We start from the raw sequence: 15,472 nt of genomic DNA, 5'->3' as shown, positions 1-15,472 counted from the left end.
CAGGGATTTTCTGGGGTGATTTTAATGCACCCTATCTTGATAGGGGTTTGCTACAAAAAGCATATTAAGGTATGCATCTTTGCCAAATTCATCAAATAGTACATTAGATGTATGCATTCCACCATATGTATGTTTTACTGAAAAAGAAAACGAGAACCCTTAAAAAACTATTGAACTCTAGCCAACGATATACTCGCAATTGCGTATTTGGGGATAAAATGCACTGAAACGTGCAGCTTACTTTAAGAAATACAAAAAGGAACAAACAAAGCCAAGAGACAGATTGATAGGTAAGAGATGGGTAGATGGAGAGATATAATAGAACAATATAGCAAAGTATTAATTTTAAAATCTAGGTGGTGGGTTCAGTTCAGTTCAGTTCAGTCGCTCAGTCGTGTCTGACTCTTTGCGACCCCATGAATCGCAGCACACCAGGCCTCCCTGTCCACCACCAACTCCCGGAGTTCACTCAGACTCATGTCCATTGAGTCCGTGATGCCATCCAGCCATCTCATCCTCAGTCGTCCCCTTCTCCTCCTGCCCCCAGTCCCTCCCAGCATCAGAGTCTTTTCCAATGAGTCAGCTCTTCTCATGAGGTGGCCAAAGTACTGGAGTTTCAGCTTTAGCATCATTCCTTCCAAAGAAATCCCAGGGTTGATCTCCTTCAGAATGGACTGGTTGGATCTCCTTGCAGTCCAAGGGACCCTCAAGAGTCTTCTCAGGTGTTTATAATCCTTCAACTTTATTATATATTTTAAATTTACCCAAATATATATTTTATAATTAAATGTTGGGGCAGAATGTGCAAACTTCTCTACTTTTGGCAGCTCTAGTGAAAAAAGTATGACAGGAAGGAAGGCTGAAACACATTTTTCTCCATACACTTCAATCTTTCACTTTCTTCTCTGCCTAAGCCTTCAAATAGAGAACAGATATTTGTTTCATACTCTTGTGTTCATGTGTAGGACTCTCGTTTAAGAGTTCAGAGCATTGAACAATATATAAATATCACTCCCACAAAAGATGAAACAAGAATTTCACATCTCTTAATGCAATTAAAATAGAAACGTTAATGCCTTCTAATGCTCATAGCAGCACTATTTACAATAGCCAAGACATGAAATACAGTCAATCTGATTTCAATATTGACCATCTGGTGATGTCCATGTGTAGAGTCTTCTCTTGTGTTGTCGGAAGAGGGTGTTTGCTACGACCAATGTGTTCTCTTGGTAAAATCCTGTTAGCCTTTACCCTGATTCATTTTGTAGTGAAGGCCAAACTTGCCTGTTACTCTAGGTATCTCTTGATTTCCTACTTTTGCATTCCAGTCCCCTATGGTGAAAAGGACATCTTTTGGGGGGTGTTAGTTCTAGAAGGTCTTGTAGGTCTTCACAGATCATTCAACTTCAGCTTCTTCAGTGTTAGTGGTTGGGGCACAGATCTGGATTACTGTGATGTTGAATGGTTTGCCTTGGAAACAAACCAAGATCATTCTGTTGTTTTTGAGATTGCACCCAAGTACTGCATTTCAGACTCTTTTGTTGACTATGAGGGTTACTCCATTTCTTTAAGGGATTCTTGCCCACAGTAGTAGATATAATGGTCATCTGAATGGAATTCACCCATTCCTGTCCATTTTAGTTCACTAATTGTTAAGATGTCATATAAATTAAACTCAGATTCAGAAATTGTGAAAATTTTTTGCCTCCTAAAAAACTCTTCTTATGGAAAAATTACAAATCTAATCAAAAGTAGAAATACAAGTATAATAAATCCACATGGACCCAAGTTTGGCACTTGGGTGGCACCTTACCCAGTGCCACTGCCCTTGGAAAACTCTATACTGTTGAAATTCCATCTACAAACTGAAGACATCATTCTTAGATGGTGTCTAAGCCCTTGAGCTATAGAAGGATAATATAAGCAAGCACAGTGATGCTTGCTTGTTTTCTTAGGTCATTTTAGAGATCTTAAAAGATTTCCAAGTTGTGTTTCTTTAACTCTCATTCCTTTAGCTTACAACACATCTACCCTTTAGTTAATGCGGCAAGCTCCTGACAGTTGAATAAAGATGACTTCTGGGGAGCATCTTGAAAACCCCATTGAAAGCATCTTGCAGTTAAAAGGGGCTAATTAGATTGGTCAGGACATAAGATCAGCATTTTTAGGGCTTAAGGGGTCAAAGGAGAAAGTACAATAAAAATTGACAAACGAATGTCCATAAAGTTGCAGTCGACTGTAAAAGCTAACAGTCTGCCTAGAGACAGAGGAGCCCCTCTGGAGAAAAGAACAGCATTCCCTAAGACGGTGCACCCCGCCAAGAGAGAACAGCGGCGAAGGGCGGGCTTCCGCAGACGGCAGTGGCGTTGCTGGAGCCCCGGCTCCTGGTTTGATGAACATTCACATCAAAGGCGGAGCAGGCAACCCCAGCCAGCGCTGATGCTAACAAGACTGGAGTGGACTGAACTGACTTTTGAAAGCGATCAAATGATTTCTGTGGACTATTTGGGAAGGACAAGCGAAACAGTTTGACGTTTCCAAACGTCTGGGAAATAATTAATATTTTAGAAAAGCTCCAAAGGACTGAATAAAAGAATGCAGGGGGAAAAAATAAGTATACCCATGCTCATTAATAGCTGTGTGAAATGAGACAATTTACTAAATCTGTGTCCTCGTCTTCCGCACAGTTACTCATTAAATCAGCCACCACTGTGTGTCACACATGTTCTAAATGCTAGGGATCTGCAAACAAGGTCCCCTTTCTCATACAGCGTAGGTTCTAATGAGGGGAGACAGGTAACAAAGAAATCAATAAGAGGAAGGCAGTTTTGGAGACTGGAAGGTGCTGTGAGACCAATAAAAATGAGGAAGAAGGATCACGGAAAGATGTGAGAGGGCATTGCAGACAGTGAGCACAGGCAGTGAGCACAGTCAGTGCAAAGGCCCTGAGGCAGCAAGGGGCTTGGGCGTTTTCAAGAGAAAAGGCCCGTGAGGCTGGAGCTCAGTGAGCAAGTGGGAGCTGATGGGACAGTGGCCGGAAGTACTCCAGGAGGCCATCCGGAAACTGGGGGAGAGACAAACAGGCTTATAACAATCCTGCCCTTACAGGGTGCCAGGAAGATGAAATGAGGACTGACTCCCTGATCACTGCCCTTTCAAAAACGGGAGGGGAGGACTTTCTTGGGGGTCCAGTGGTTAAGACTCGGCCTGCCGACATCGGGGGCGTGGGTTCGATCCCTGGACTGGGAAGATTCTACGCATCTGAGGGCAACAAAGCCCGGGTGCCACAACTACAGAGCCGGCTTCTCTTAGCGCCCCTGCTTGGCAACAAGTGAAGCCACTGCTGCCGCAAGAGGCCCGACCCCGGGAGCTGGAGAGCAGCCCCTGCTCGCCAAGACGGTCGAAAGCCTGGGCACAGCAACAAAGGCACAGCACAGCCAGAAATAAAGTAAACAGCCATGCTGAAGAGAAGAAGCCTGGAGACGGCCAAACTCTGGGTGGCAGTTGGGTCAAGGCTGCTGCAAAGCGGGCATCCTCAGATTTGCCTTCTTAGCACCCTAAGAGGATTGATGGGCTTCAAGACCATCATCCCCTTGAGATAAATGTCTCTTGTGCTTCCCCTAGACACTCTGAATTCAATTAGTTTAATTAGAAAACAAGTAAAGAGGAATTATCTGAATATAGCTTTGCTTTGCTTCTAACAATTCAAAAAAAAAAAAAGCACATTTCTTTGGCAGAAATCCAAGTTTCCCCTTATTTACCTATTATGGGATAATGATGTAAATGGCCCACTCTTTTGGCAAAAAAGATGAACATCTCTTGCCCAAGAGGTCTTATTTTATTTTTTGGAAGTAATGACACTTTCTGATTTCTTCACTCTTGAATGAAGTAGGAGCATTGATACACTAGTCAATATTTTTAAAACATTAAAGGATGTTGAGAGTAAGAATGCTCTGATTTTGCAGTGTTTGCTAATTTGGGTTGTAAAAATACTCCCACTATGGCTGATTCCAAGCTACTGATAGGAACTCAGAGCTGGCGAAAGGTGCTAACCTTCGGTGCACAAGCCAGGAAGAGCTGGTTCTCATGCAGCAATGGGTCTGGATATCAACTGTTTGCCCAAAGGCCCTGAAAATCTGTTGCCAAGGGCACTTTTCTCCTCCACAAAGGCTGCCTGGATTTGCATCAGCTGCAAAAGCAAGCTCAGGGCCAAGGCAACTGTCGACAAGTGACTGGGGAGTATCCTGAGGAGCAGGTTCATTGTGTGTGCACAGCAAACATATTCCTCTGGGATTCAAGCGTGGACCAGGTCTGTGCGCAAGCATGGGGCACCCAGTGACGGGTCCTGCGAGCTGAGGGGCAATGGCAAAGCCACAGCAGCCTGGTGGAGTCTGGGAGTCTGGAGCCTAGCCTCCAGCCCAGCTCCATGCAGACGCTCTGTCTCACTAGGGTTATCTGGATCCATGTTTCCACACTCACTAAGGAAAAATGGCAGCTAGAAGCAAAAGAGCAGATACTAAGCTTTGTCACCAAGCTTCCTCTTCTAATTCCTAAGCCTGTGCTCAGTCACCAACTCTTTGTGACCTCATGGTAGCCCACCAGGCTCCTCCATCCATGGGATTCTCCAGGCAAGAATACTGGAGTGAGTTGCAATGCCCTCCTCCAGGGGATCTTCCCCACCCAGGGATCAAACCCAGATTTCCCACATGGTAGGCACATTCTTTACCACTGAGCCATCTGGGAAGCTCGTGGTCCTCTGAAATAACAGAAAACTAAACCGGAGGTTAGTTTTAAGTATTGTTCCCAAAATGATGTAATTGGAAACCAAGGGGAGTGCCAAAGAGGACAGGCTTCTTGCTAATTACTGGATGGTCTGCAGAAAGCTGTGGTCCCTGTTCCTACATCAAAGGAAGTCTTTCAAATGGAGCCCTCTGCCGGAAAACACAGCTGTCCCCAACGGGGCTATGTTTCATTTTTGTTAGTAGATGAGATGTCCGTTTTCATCTGCTCTTCCAACAGGGCACTCAGTTCAGCCAGAGATGCCTGTGAGGCCCATCTCTTCATTGGCTTATGTATTTTAGCCACAATTATGTTATAGGATTTTTATTCACTGCAATACACTTATATCAACACTTCTTTTTCCTGCTGCACTGCTTACCTTGTGGGATCTCAGTTCCCCAACCTGGGTTTGAACCCATGTCCCCTGAAGTGGAAACCCACAGTCCTAACTAACGGACCACCAGGGAATTCCAAACACGTATTTCAATGTAGCCTGAAACCAGTAGAGAAGATTTAAGTGGTCATATTGACTAATAAACTGGAATTTAGGAAGTGCGTTGGTCATTCGTGCCAATTTTGTGGAAGTGACAGAGGGACTGTCTACTTATAAAAAAATGGAATTTGTGATAACAACTCCAAGAACATTTTCCTGATATACCTTCTGTGATGCTTCAAGTAGGGAAAAGTTTCATCAGTTGGGAAGATCTGATAGTGAGAGATAGTATATTTTATCTCTGGACTCAGTATGTCAGTGTTAACGAGTGAGTTTTGCTATTGATTTTTTGGGCAATGACTGTCAGCGGCCCGTATATTGTACTGATGATATACTGTAATAGACAGTATAGAGGAGAATGCGTGTGTGCATGCTAAGTTACTTCAGTCATGTCTGATTCTTTGTGACCCTATGGACTGTAGCCTGCCAGGCAGTAAAGAACCTGCCTGCCAATACAGGAAATGTAAGAGATGTGGGTTCAATCCCTGGGTCGGGAAGATCCTCTGGAGGAGGGCGTTGAAAGAATACGCTCCAGTGTTCTTGCGTGGAGAATCCCATGGACAGAGGAGCCTGGTGGGCTACAGTCCATGGGGTTGCAAAGAGTCAGACACACCTGAAGCGACTTAGCACGCACGTATGTGTACACACACCATACTGGGAGGCGGTACATGAAGTGATTAGATGGATATTCCTGAAAAAGCAGCAGGGTTCAAGTCCTAGCTCCACCTGAAACCAGCTGTAAACCTGGCGAGTGACGTGTCCTCGCTGTGTCTCAGGTTCCTTGTCTGGAAAGTGGAGATAATAATAGTGTCCGCTTCACAGGGTTACCGTGAGAACTGATGAACAGGGTTATCGTAATTAGGTAATCCACGTAAAGGGCTCAGAAGAGTGTCCACTGGCTTACAGTTAGTGTTCAATAAATAATGTGTCATGCATACATAAATTTTAACTTTTGATGACTGAATTCGTTGAACTTCAGTGTGTGTGTGTGTGTGTGTTCAGTGATTATACGCGTTGAATTTTGCTTTGGCTATAACTAAAATTAGGTTGCTTTGCCCAGATGAACATGTATCAGCTTGCAGGAGGAGACGGTGTGGCATGAGACAGATGGACTTATTCCCGAATTAAAAGGCATCTACTACAGGGAAAGTCGCCATGAAGACATCGCGCTGGTTTTATACACTTTATGGAGTGGCAACGCACAGGCCCTCCAACAGGCGCTTGATCCGCCTGCAACTGAAACATCTCTTCCAGGTGAGATTCCAACGCCGTGAGCTCTCTTAGTGAGTATGCCCGAGCCACCCAGGGCACAGAAAGGTCACTCCGTAAATGCCCACCTCCTCAGGAGTGTTGTGGGGAAAGCGGTCCACCCAGAAAGGAGACCCCCTTACACATCAAAGGTGAAGAGCAACCGCAACTGCCGGTGTTTGTTTGGACTTTGTTTTCTTCAAGCTCGCCAGTCCCTAGCCCCTTTCTCCTCAAAACCTCCCAGCTCCGATTGCCGATTGCCGTTCTACATCACCTACCCCACATCAAGCCCAGCCTCCGACCCTCAGACACCCGCTAAGTCCTAACCACCCTCTTTCTCCTTACTTCCGGAAAGGTTTCCCCAAACCACACCAAGTCTGAAGGGACTCAGCAGCATAAAATTCAATCCACGCGGGGTGGGGAAGGCGGTTTCCTTTCATCTACCTAATGAATTAATGAATTAAACAGAAGTGGAGTTCAGAAGCCAGGCTCCTTACTTTTGCTGAAGCTGGGCTGATTACAAGCAGGCATAACTGCTGGAAAAATGCAGCTTTGGGCCAAAAGAATTAGGGACATGGCCGAGTCCATTCATCTTCCCTAATCGAGTTCTTGGGAAATACACATGTAGATTAGCCCCTAACAATGGCCCCCGGCTGATTGCTTGGAGGACCCTGCACTGTGCCCGCAATGGTCCTGACTAGCTCTTTATGCCACACACAAAAGAAGTCCCAGCCTCCCCTTGTCCTGCCTTGCCCTGTCTCCTGCGTGGTCCCTTGCCAGTGGCTGTTGAAGTCCTTTCTGCTTTTCTCTGAAATAAACTCTGAAATGAACTGTAAATAGAAGCTAACCTCACCTGCACCTATTGGGGGTGCGGGGCAGTTCCAGAGGGAATTAACTTTGGAAAACAAGGCCGTAAGCCCCTTAGCATGTGGGCAGGAGCTTAAGAAAATGCTGTCAATCTTTGTTGAGTGGTGGTTACAGAGATCATTGTAATATTGGGGGAGTTGACATAAAAAGCATACTCAGAGGGGAAACAACAGATAGCAACCGATTATCCCTGCAGCTACCCTCAGGTCACTAAGGGGTCATCAGCTCTCCCTCTTTGTAACCAGGTGAGGGACCTCGTCGGGTGTCACCAGCCGGTTTTCAGGGAGAGCGCTTCTGACAGCCTAGGAGAGCTGAAGGGGGCTGGCCGCAGGCTTCTCCTGCCCTGGGGCGGGGCCCTCCCGAGAGTCTGTCCTTCGCCCTGGACCCCGGCGCCCAAAGGCCACTGTCTCAACTGGATCTCTCTGAGGAACTAAGCTACCTCTGCCTCAGCGTCTTGTACACAGGATTCAGGATCCGGGGAGGATTAAAGACAGACTGCAGACTAAGATGCGTCTTGAATCTGTTCAAAAATATCACACTCTGCCGTAAGGATTACCAATGAGGGACAGCCAGACAGCACTGGATAAGGAGTCAGAGAGTCTGAGTTCTGGTCCTGTCCGCTCCACTTAAGGGCTGTATCACTTATAGCCTCAGTCTTCTCTTCTGTAAAATGGGGGTAAATATATTTTTCCGGCTCACCTCACAGGGTTGTGAGGCTAGGATGGTATGAAGAATGTGCTGCCAGCCACAAAGTGATATGCAAAACTGGAAAGTGGGTATTGATCTTCATTAATGTAGCTTTTTTTAAAAAAAAGTTTCTCACATGAATCAGTAGCTCAAGTTTACCTACGGCAAACTCATGTGTTTGCTATTTTAATTTACCTTTTTATAGTTTTATTAAAAACAGAGAGATCAGTGGACTGAACCCCTCCCGTGTGCCCCTTGTGGAGAATTAACCATTTCCATTTAAAGATCCTTAACATTGTCTCGTACCCTTTTAAATGTCCTTCTAACATTAATTTAAAGGTGGAGGATCCTAAGATATGAGTTTTTCTCTTGTTGTTGGCAGAGGATGAGATGCTTAGATAGCATCACCAACTCAATGGACATGAATTTGAGAAAACTCTGGGAGATAGTGAGGAACAGGGAAGCCTGGCATGCTGCAGTCCATGGGGTGGCAAAGAGTAGGATACACTTAGCGACTGAACCACAGCACTTCCTTTGTCTTGCTCTCACACTGGAAGTTAAACCCCTGGGCCCCAGCCTCTCCTTTCCTGTGTGATGTCCCACCCTCAGTAGGGACAGAGTAAGTGCCCATCTTAATGCAAGATGAAGTCAGTCATGCAAGTCACTCACCGTGGGGGCAGGGGAGACGCGCCTACCTAGAGATCAGACGGCAAGGAATTTTTAAATCTGAGGTTTCTGTCTGTATGAGATGGTGGGTGTTGACTAAACCAGTCATCATTTCCGTGTGTATGCATTTGTATGTGCGTCAAGTCCTTACGCCGCGCACCGTAAACTTACATAGTCAACACAGCTAGGAGACAAAAGGAGACTCTCTAGGTCCGTAGGCTTTTATTTGGAAAGCATTTTGGTTCACACTTCCTGGCAGCATTTCAGTGAAGGTCGGGGGTGCTTCCCCGGAACTAGCATCAGGTGTGAGCCGCGCTGTTCACAGCATTGGGAGAAGGTAGCGGCGGGGGGGAGTTCACCCGTGCAAATCATCTCTCCATTTGGCCTGTGGAAGCCACTCCGGGCCATGGCAGCCTCGTGGAGTCCCCGAAGGAGAAAGAAATGCAGGCCGATGGCGCCCGGAGCCCGCAGAGAGGCGAGACCTTCCCCGGGGGGAAGGTCCTTCCGTCCTCAGCCTGAGGTCGGGTCATCTCTGCCTGGAACATTGTTCGGTGGGGAAGAGTCCCTCAGGACGAACGCCCAGCGGGTCTCCCACCGGCTTGAGGCAGGCCGCGCGTCGGACTCGGTGCCCCCGAGCCTCGGGCTGGGCGGTGGGCCTGGGAGGTCGCCGGGCTGGCGACGGGGATGGTCCCACCGCCCCTGGAGCGAGCGCCGTCAGGGAGCTGCGGGAGCGCGATCCGAGGGGACGGGGAGAAGCGGTTAAGTCAAACACAATCAACCCGAAACCTGAGGCTTCAAACTACGGAGAAAGAGGAGCGTAGGCAGGGGGACATACATAGGGAGAGAGAGGAGACAATTCAAACTGTTAAGGAGCGTGGACAGACTTCCGCCGCCGTAGAGCCGGGTCGCCTTCTCCGGCTCTTTCCAAGGGTCGCCGCAGGCGCTCAGCCCAGCGGAGGACCGGAGCCTGGGGGGCAGAAGGCACGTCTGGGGTAGGGGAGGCGGCTGAAAGGGAGCAGAGCTCCCAGGGGAGGTGGGACGGAGGGCGTCGGCCCCACGGAGGCAGGCCTGAGCGAAGCGGGCCCTCGGGGCCAGGCGCCCAGGCCCGTCAAACAGGCCACCACGGGCCTCCAGCTTATGGACGGTGGATGGAGAGAGGGGAGGGGGAAGGCTCCGAGCGCGCGCCCCGCCCGGCTGGGTGGGCAAGGACCCTGAGGAAGGGGAAGGACCCCGGGGAAGGACCCGCCCCGCTGCAGGGAGGGGCCAGGGCAGACGACGGTGCGGGCGAGGGGAGGAGCCGGGGCGGGCGCGCTCCCAGCCTTAGCACCCCGAGTCTCGGCCACCCGCGGGCGGAGCTCCAACTTCAGCCGGGACCCAGGGGCCCGCGGACCCGGCGCTCGCCCGCCTCTAGTGCGCGCAGGCGGGGCTGGCGGCGCTCGCGGCTCTTGGCCGCAGTTCGGTCCCCCTCGGGCTGGACGGCCGCCCCCGGGGGAGCCGACTTCGAGCCTCTGCTTTCGGTCTTCTGGGCCGGCTGCGAAGCCGAGAGCGCGGGCCGCGTCCTCCCGGCCCCGGCGCCCCCCATGCACCTGCCGGGCTGCGCCCCAGCCATGGCCGACGGCAGCTTCTCGCTCGCCGGCCACCTGCTCCGCAGCCCCGGCGGGAGCACCTCGCGGCTGCACAGCATCGAAGCCATCCTGGGATTTACCAAGGACGACGGGGTCCTCGACTCCTTCCCGGAGGAGCGGGCAGCCCGGGGCACCAAGGAGCGGGATAGGAGGCCGGGCGCGCGGCCCGCCGGCCCCAAGGCGCCTGCCGGAGGCGCCGAACCGTCTCCGCCGCCCGCCCCGGCGCCAACCCCGGAGTACGAAGGTGAGTGCACACCCGGGCTGCTCCGAGACCCTTTTAGGGCTCCCAGACTCAGGAACTCTGCGAGAAGAGGAGAGAGCCCCTGCCTTCACTGTTATTAAAGCATCTGGGCGCGGGGCTGGGGGGCGGGGGTGGGTTGTGTGCTTAGCAAGGGCTTCCCACCTGCGCTCTGGGAAAGCTTCGGGACCCCTCGCAGCCCTCACCCCCCACCTCCTTGGGCCAGCTCGGAGCCCACGTGGGTAGGCAGGGCGGCCCCCGTGTACGCCTAGCGAGTGTCTCTGACCGTCGGGGGTCTCGTCGTCCCAGCCCCCCGCCCCTACTGCCCCAAGGAGACCGGGGAGCCTCGACCGAGCCCTGGGCTTCCTGGAGGACCGTCCGCCCCCAGCGACTCGAAGCTGTCGGAGGAGGAGCAGCCCAAAAAGAAGCATCGACGGAACCGCACGACCTTCACCACGTACCAGCTGCACGAGCTGGAGCGCGCGTTCGAGAAGTCGCACTACCCCGACGTGTACAGCCGCGAGGAGCTGGCGGGCAAAGTCAACTTACCCGAGGTCCGAGTCCAGGTAAAGAGCGCAGACGGGCCCGGGGAGAGCGGGTGGCTCAGGCTTCGCCGGTGCTCCCTAGACTCCCCGGGCGGCCTCGCGTTTATGGCGGCACATTCCCCGTGGGCCTTCCTCGACTTGGCTCGCCCAGAGCCCTTTGGGAGCGTCACTGATTTTCCATGCGCCCCGCGCACCGGCCCTTGGACGATCTGTTCCAGTTGGTAGTGGCATCTCCCCTTTGGGGTCCCCTGCTTCTAAACTAAAGGAGTTGGGAATGGCTGACGAGATGGAGAGACGACAGCATCCTGGACTGGGGAGGAGGTTCTGGGAGGGGGGTGGTCGGGAAACTCGGAGTGGAGAGAGAGTGTAGACAGCGGCTCCAGTATAACCGGATTGAGGCCCCAAATGCCACCCTGTTCGATAACCGTGCGCACCTCCTTGAAAAAGAAAACCCTGTCTTATGGGAGCCTGGCGCCTCGCAGTTGAAACTTTCGGAGGATTTGTTTAAGAAACTGACTTTTGCTTCTCTGGTGCACCTCCAGCCAAACTTCCCGCTGCTGCAGAGGCCCTTTTCTTTTTTATTTAAAGGGGTTTTCGCTTTAATTAAGGCTGAATTATCTTTAATCCCTGATCATTAAAATATTTGAAAGCCTTAAATATTTGCTAGTCATCTGTGAAAAATCTGGGAGGATTTCCAAATTGGGAGAGGCCTGAAGGGGAGACATTGGGAACAAATTTCGCGGCATCTGTAAGGCCGTGGGGTTTAGATGGGACTTCTGTGTGTGTGTAATGAGTTGGATTTCCAGGAAGGGAGGAAACTCAGTCAGACTTTGGGGCTTTTAGCCTTGTCTTAAAAAGTAAAAGCGGACAGACTCTTGCTTTTTGTCTTTTCTGCTTAGTGAAAGGGGTTAAACTAATGAGTTAATGTCATGGTTTTAAAACATAGTTCCCTAATGTGACTTAGCACTAACTAGCAAGGACAGTTCAATTTCTCCTAATTTGGGGCAGAGAAGCTGCAAGGGTTTCACTGAAGGGGTGGACATTTCAGCACCTGCTTTACAGGGAGGGAGGGTGGGGTAAGGAGAAGGGAAGGAAACAAGTGAAAAATGAAGGAAAAGGAAAGGGCAAAGCCCTCCAGTGCCCCCCTGGGATGCAGGCCCAGCCCACTCAAGGGCTGTCTCCACACCACTGTCCCATCTTCCTTCTCCTTTTCTTGTTCCTTCCCTCTTGACTTGTTCGGGGATGTTTGCTTCTTGTCTAAGATGTGTTCTTCTTGAGAACAGTGTCTGACTCCTCTATCACAGGGCCAGCACAGTGGCCCGGCATATGGTGTGTGCTTAACACACGACTATGATGTCACCAGATGGGGGGGATCACAGGGTCCCCACTGTGTTGAGGGAGCAGTAAAGCAGGAGAAGAGCAGACTTAGCCCTGGAACTCTGGATACGGGACCTAAAGCCTATAGCTGATATTTCATGGGATGGAGTGGGATTTGGTGGGGGGCAGTGGGATGTGCCAGTGTTCATATATCTAATGTTTCTGGGGAAATTAGGGTCTGGGATACACAGATGAATCATTTATAGAAAGGGGCCCCGGGAATCTGCATTTTCTGTTCTTTCTCTCCCATGCACCAAATCCCAGCCTTGCAGACAGTTGCCCTGCTCTGCTCGGGTGTTGGGTGTTGTTTTTTTTTTCTCAGTTTTCCTAGGGAGTCCCTCTCCCTATTATTAACTCAGAACTGCTGTCTCCCTTTGGAGGTGTCAACCTTTCCCACATTTTCCTTCATAAATTCAATGCTGAAGCCACCAGTTTGGCCAAAGCTCCTTCTAGACTCTGCACTAAACTAGACCAATTCTCTGTGTTCTGTTTCCCCGGTGGTAACTTGGTAGTGAAGCCTTAATTATGCCCTCTCCTGTGCTTTTTATCAAATCAGCAATGGAAGTTTCAGCATTAAGAGACTTCATTCTTTAAAGAAGAGAGACTTCACTCTTGGCATGGACTCTCTAAAACAAAAAGAGAAACTTGAACTCATTGAATTCATCTTAGGGTCATGTCAAAACTAACTCCATACAATAAAAGTAGACTATTAAACTTGAACTATTGTAATCCTCAAAAGCCATTTTTAAGAAATATCAGAAATATGAGTCAGATATCAATTAAATAAAAATGAAAATCTTAGGAGAGCAGCAACATGCATATTTAAATATGCCCGGGATAATAAAATCAACCTAGTTTGTCCTGTCAGTTACTGTAACCACTAATGTGGAGACAGGTCCTACTTCGAGCCTTCGTTTATATCTATGTTTATAACGGAGGCATAAGTAGATAGGCCACTGTGAGCCGGGTCTAAAGCGAAATGTCAGGATGGGGCGCCAGCCAGCAGTCTCAGAAATTTAGTGAGATCGGGTTTCCCACGGTCCGGTTCCAGGGTTAACTTCATTTTTTCCCCCGCCTGTTTGATGCCAGGAGTTGGAAACAACCACAGCTAAGGGTGAGGTGAAACAAGGACAGGGTGGAACCACCACGGAGGACCGGGGTGGGTCAGAGTCTCAGAGCGCACGGGGGAAGAGGGTAGCCTTGGGCAGACGGGACAGAACAGAAGGGCACCGCGGGTGTGCAGCAGGGGTCGGGGGATGAGAGGCGCAGGGGGAGCCAGGGAGCCCAGGTTTTCCTCGGGAACGGGGAGTCCTGCGCCCTCCGCACCCCGACGGCGCCCTGCTGCCTTCCGCAGGTGTGGTTCCAGAACCGACGCGCCAAGTGGCGGCGGCAGGAGAAGCTGGAGGTGTCGTCCATGAAGCTCCAGGACTCGCCCCTGCTCTCCTTCAGCCGCTCCCCGCCCGCCGCGGCCCTGGCGCCCCTCGGGGCGGGCCCCGGGGGCGGCGGCGGCGGGCCGGCGGGGGGCGCCCTGCCGCTCGAGTCGTGGCTCGGGCCGCCGCTGCCGGCCGGGGGCGCCACGGCGCTGCAGAGCCTGCCGGGCTTCGGGCCGCCGGCGCAGAGCCTGCCCGCCAGCTACACGCCGCCGCCGCCGCCCTTCCTGAACTCCCCGCCGCTCGGCCCCGGCCTGCAGCCCCTCGGGCCGCCGCCGCCGCCGCCGCCGCCCGCCTACCCGTGCGGGCCCGGCTTCGGGGACAAGTTCCCGCTGGACGAGGCGGACCCGCGCAACAGCAGCATCGCAGCGCTGCGCCTGAAGGCCAAGGAGCACATCCAGGCCATCGGGAAGCCGTGGCAGGCCCTCTAGGGGCCCCGGGGACCCGATCGGGCCAGACGCCGTCCCGGGAGCCGAACCTGAGCCGCAGGCGCGCGCACCCCTTTTCCCTGGGTCCCCCGGGCTCGGCCCCTCCTGCCCAGCGCCACCGGAACAGCCTGGTCCAGGTCGGGCATCTGCGCCTGGGTCGCCCCGGAGGGCTGACTCCCAGGCCAGTCGAGGCCCTCTGGCCACCCCTACGTCCCCACGGACCCCTGGCCTCGCTGCTGGACGGAGACAGGTGGCCACGTTGCCCCCACCCGGCGGGCCCCGGAGCCTCCAGGTTCAAGGAACTCGAAGCCTCTGACCTCGGCCCCTCCAGGGCGGCGTGGCAACCTGGAACAAGGACGACTGGGAGGAAGGGGAGACGGAGAAAGTGTGAGGGACTGTTTGTAATAAGTAGCTTCAAAGAATTGAGGTGGGGCGGAGAATTAAAGATTGACCTGTTTTTGGTTTGACTGGTTCAGCGCTCTCAGGACTGCGGGGGCGCGGAGGAAGCTGTGTGCATGAATGCGGGTTCTGGGGGCGCTCGGGTGATGGATCGGGTGTTGCCGGAAAAGCAGTTGGCTGCGGAGGAGCCGGGCCCCCCACTATCCACCGCCCCTCCCCGGGCCGCGCATCCTTACCCGGCACTGCGCTGCCGCCCGGACTCGCCCGCGTCCACGACCCCGCGGCGCCCTAGACCCGAGCTCCCCTCTCCTGGGGCGACGGGCGCCTACAAGTGTGCGGGGTTCTGGGTGCTTGGAGCCAAAGGCTCAGCTGCCTGCGCGTTCCCAGCCCCTCGATACCCTAACAGCCCGGCTGCAGCCGCTACTTGGAGGGACTGACTCCCATAGGAAGCATCCACCCATACCATCTTCCCAGGGTAAGAGCTGAACTTCTCGAAGCTCCTGGCGGCCCCGCCTCCCTTTTTCCAGCCCGCAACGGCCCCAGACGCCTCTAAGATCCTTGTCCAGGTCACCAGCTCCCCTGCTACCCATGGTCGATGACATTAGTGCTCCGGAGGCTGGAGCAGGCCGATGTTCGTCAGCTCCGGGTCTCAGTGTCGCCTCCCGGAACCGCTCCGCTCCTCCCAGCCCA

General features: G+C 52.2%; 1 protein-coding gene across 1 annotated transcript; it reads left to right on the top strand.

The window, feature by feature from the left end:
* The first annotated feature begins 10,099 nt into the window (after positions 1–10,099).
* Positions 10,100–14,840, top strand: RAX (retina and anterior neural fold homeobox). The gene is made up of 3 exons (XM_027960933.3): positions 10,100–10,609; positions 10,913–11,169; positions 13,880–14,840. The coding sequence occupies exons 1-3, from the start codon at positions 10,321–10,323 to the stop codon at positions 14,384–14,386; spliced, it is 1,053 nt and encodes a 350-aa protein (XP_027816734.1). The 5' UTR covers positions 10,100–10,320; the 3' UTR covers positions 14,387–14,840.
* Positions 14,841–15,472: the final 632 nt, after the last annotated feature.

This window comes from Ovis aries, chromosome 23 (assembly GCF_016772045.2).
Source record: "Ovis aries strain OAR_USU_Benz2616 breed Rambouillet chromosome 23, ARS-UI_Ramb_v3.0, whole genome shotgun sequence".
Taxonomy (NCBI): domain Eukaryota; kingdom Metazoa; phylum Chordata; class Mammalia; order Artiodactyla; family Bovidae; genus Ovis; species Ovis aries.
Note: the sequence above shows the minus strand (reverse complement) of the source record. Positions and strands in the feature narration are given on the sequence as shown.

Coding starts and splice junctions, on each gene's coding strand:
- RAX (XM_027960933.3), top strand. CDS start 10,321: ATGCACCTGCCGGGCTGCGCCCCAGCCATGGCCGACGGCAGCTTCTCG. Junction 10,610..10,912: donor GCCAACCCCGGAGTACGAAG/GTGAGTGCACAC, acceptor TCGTCGTCCCAG/CCCCCCGCCCCTACTGCCCC. Junction 11,170..13,879: donor TACCCGAGGTCCGAGTCCAG/GTAAAGAGCGCA, acceptor TGCCTTCCGCAG/GTGTGGTTCCAGAACCGACG.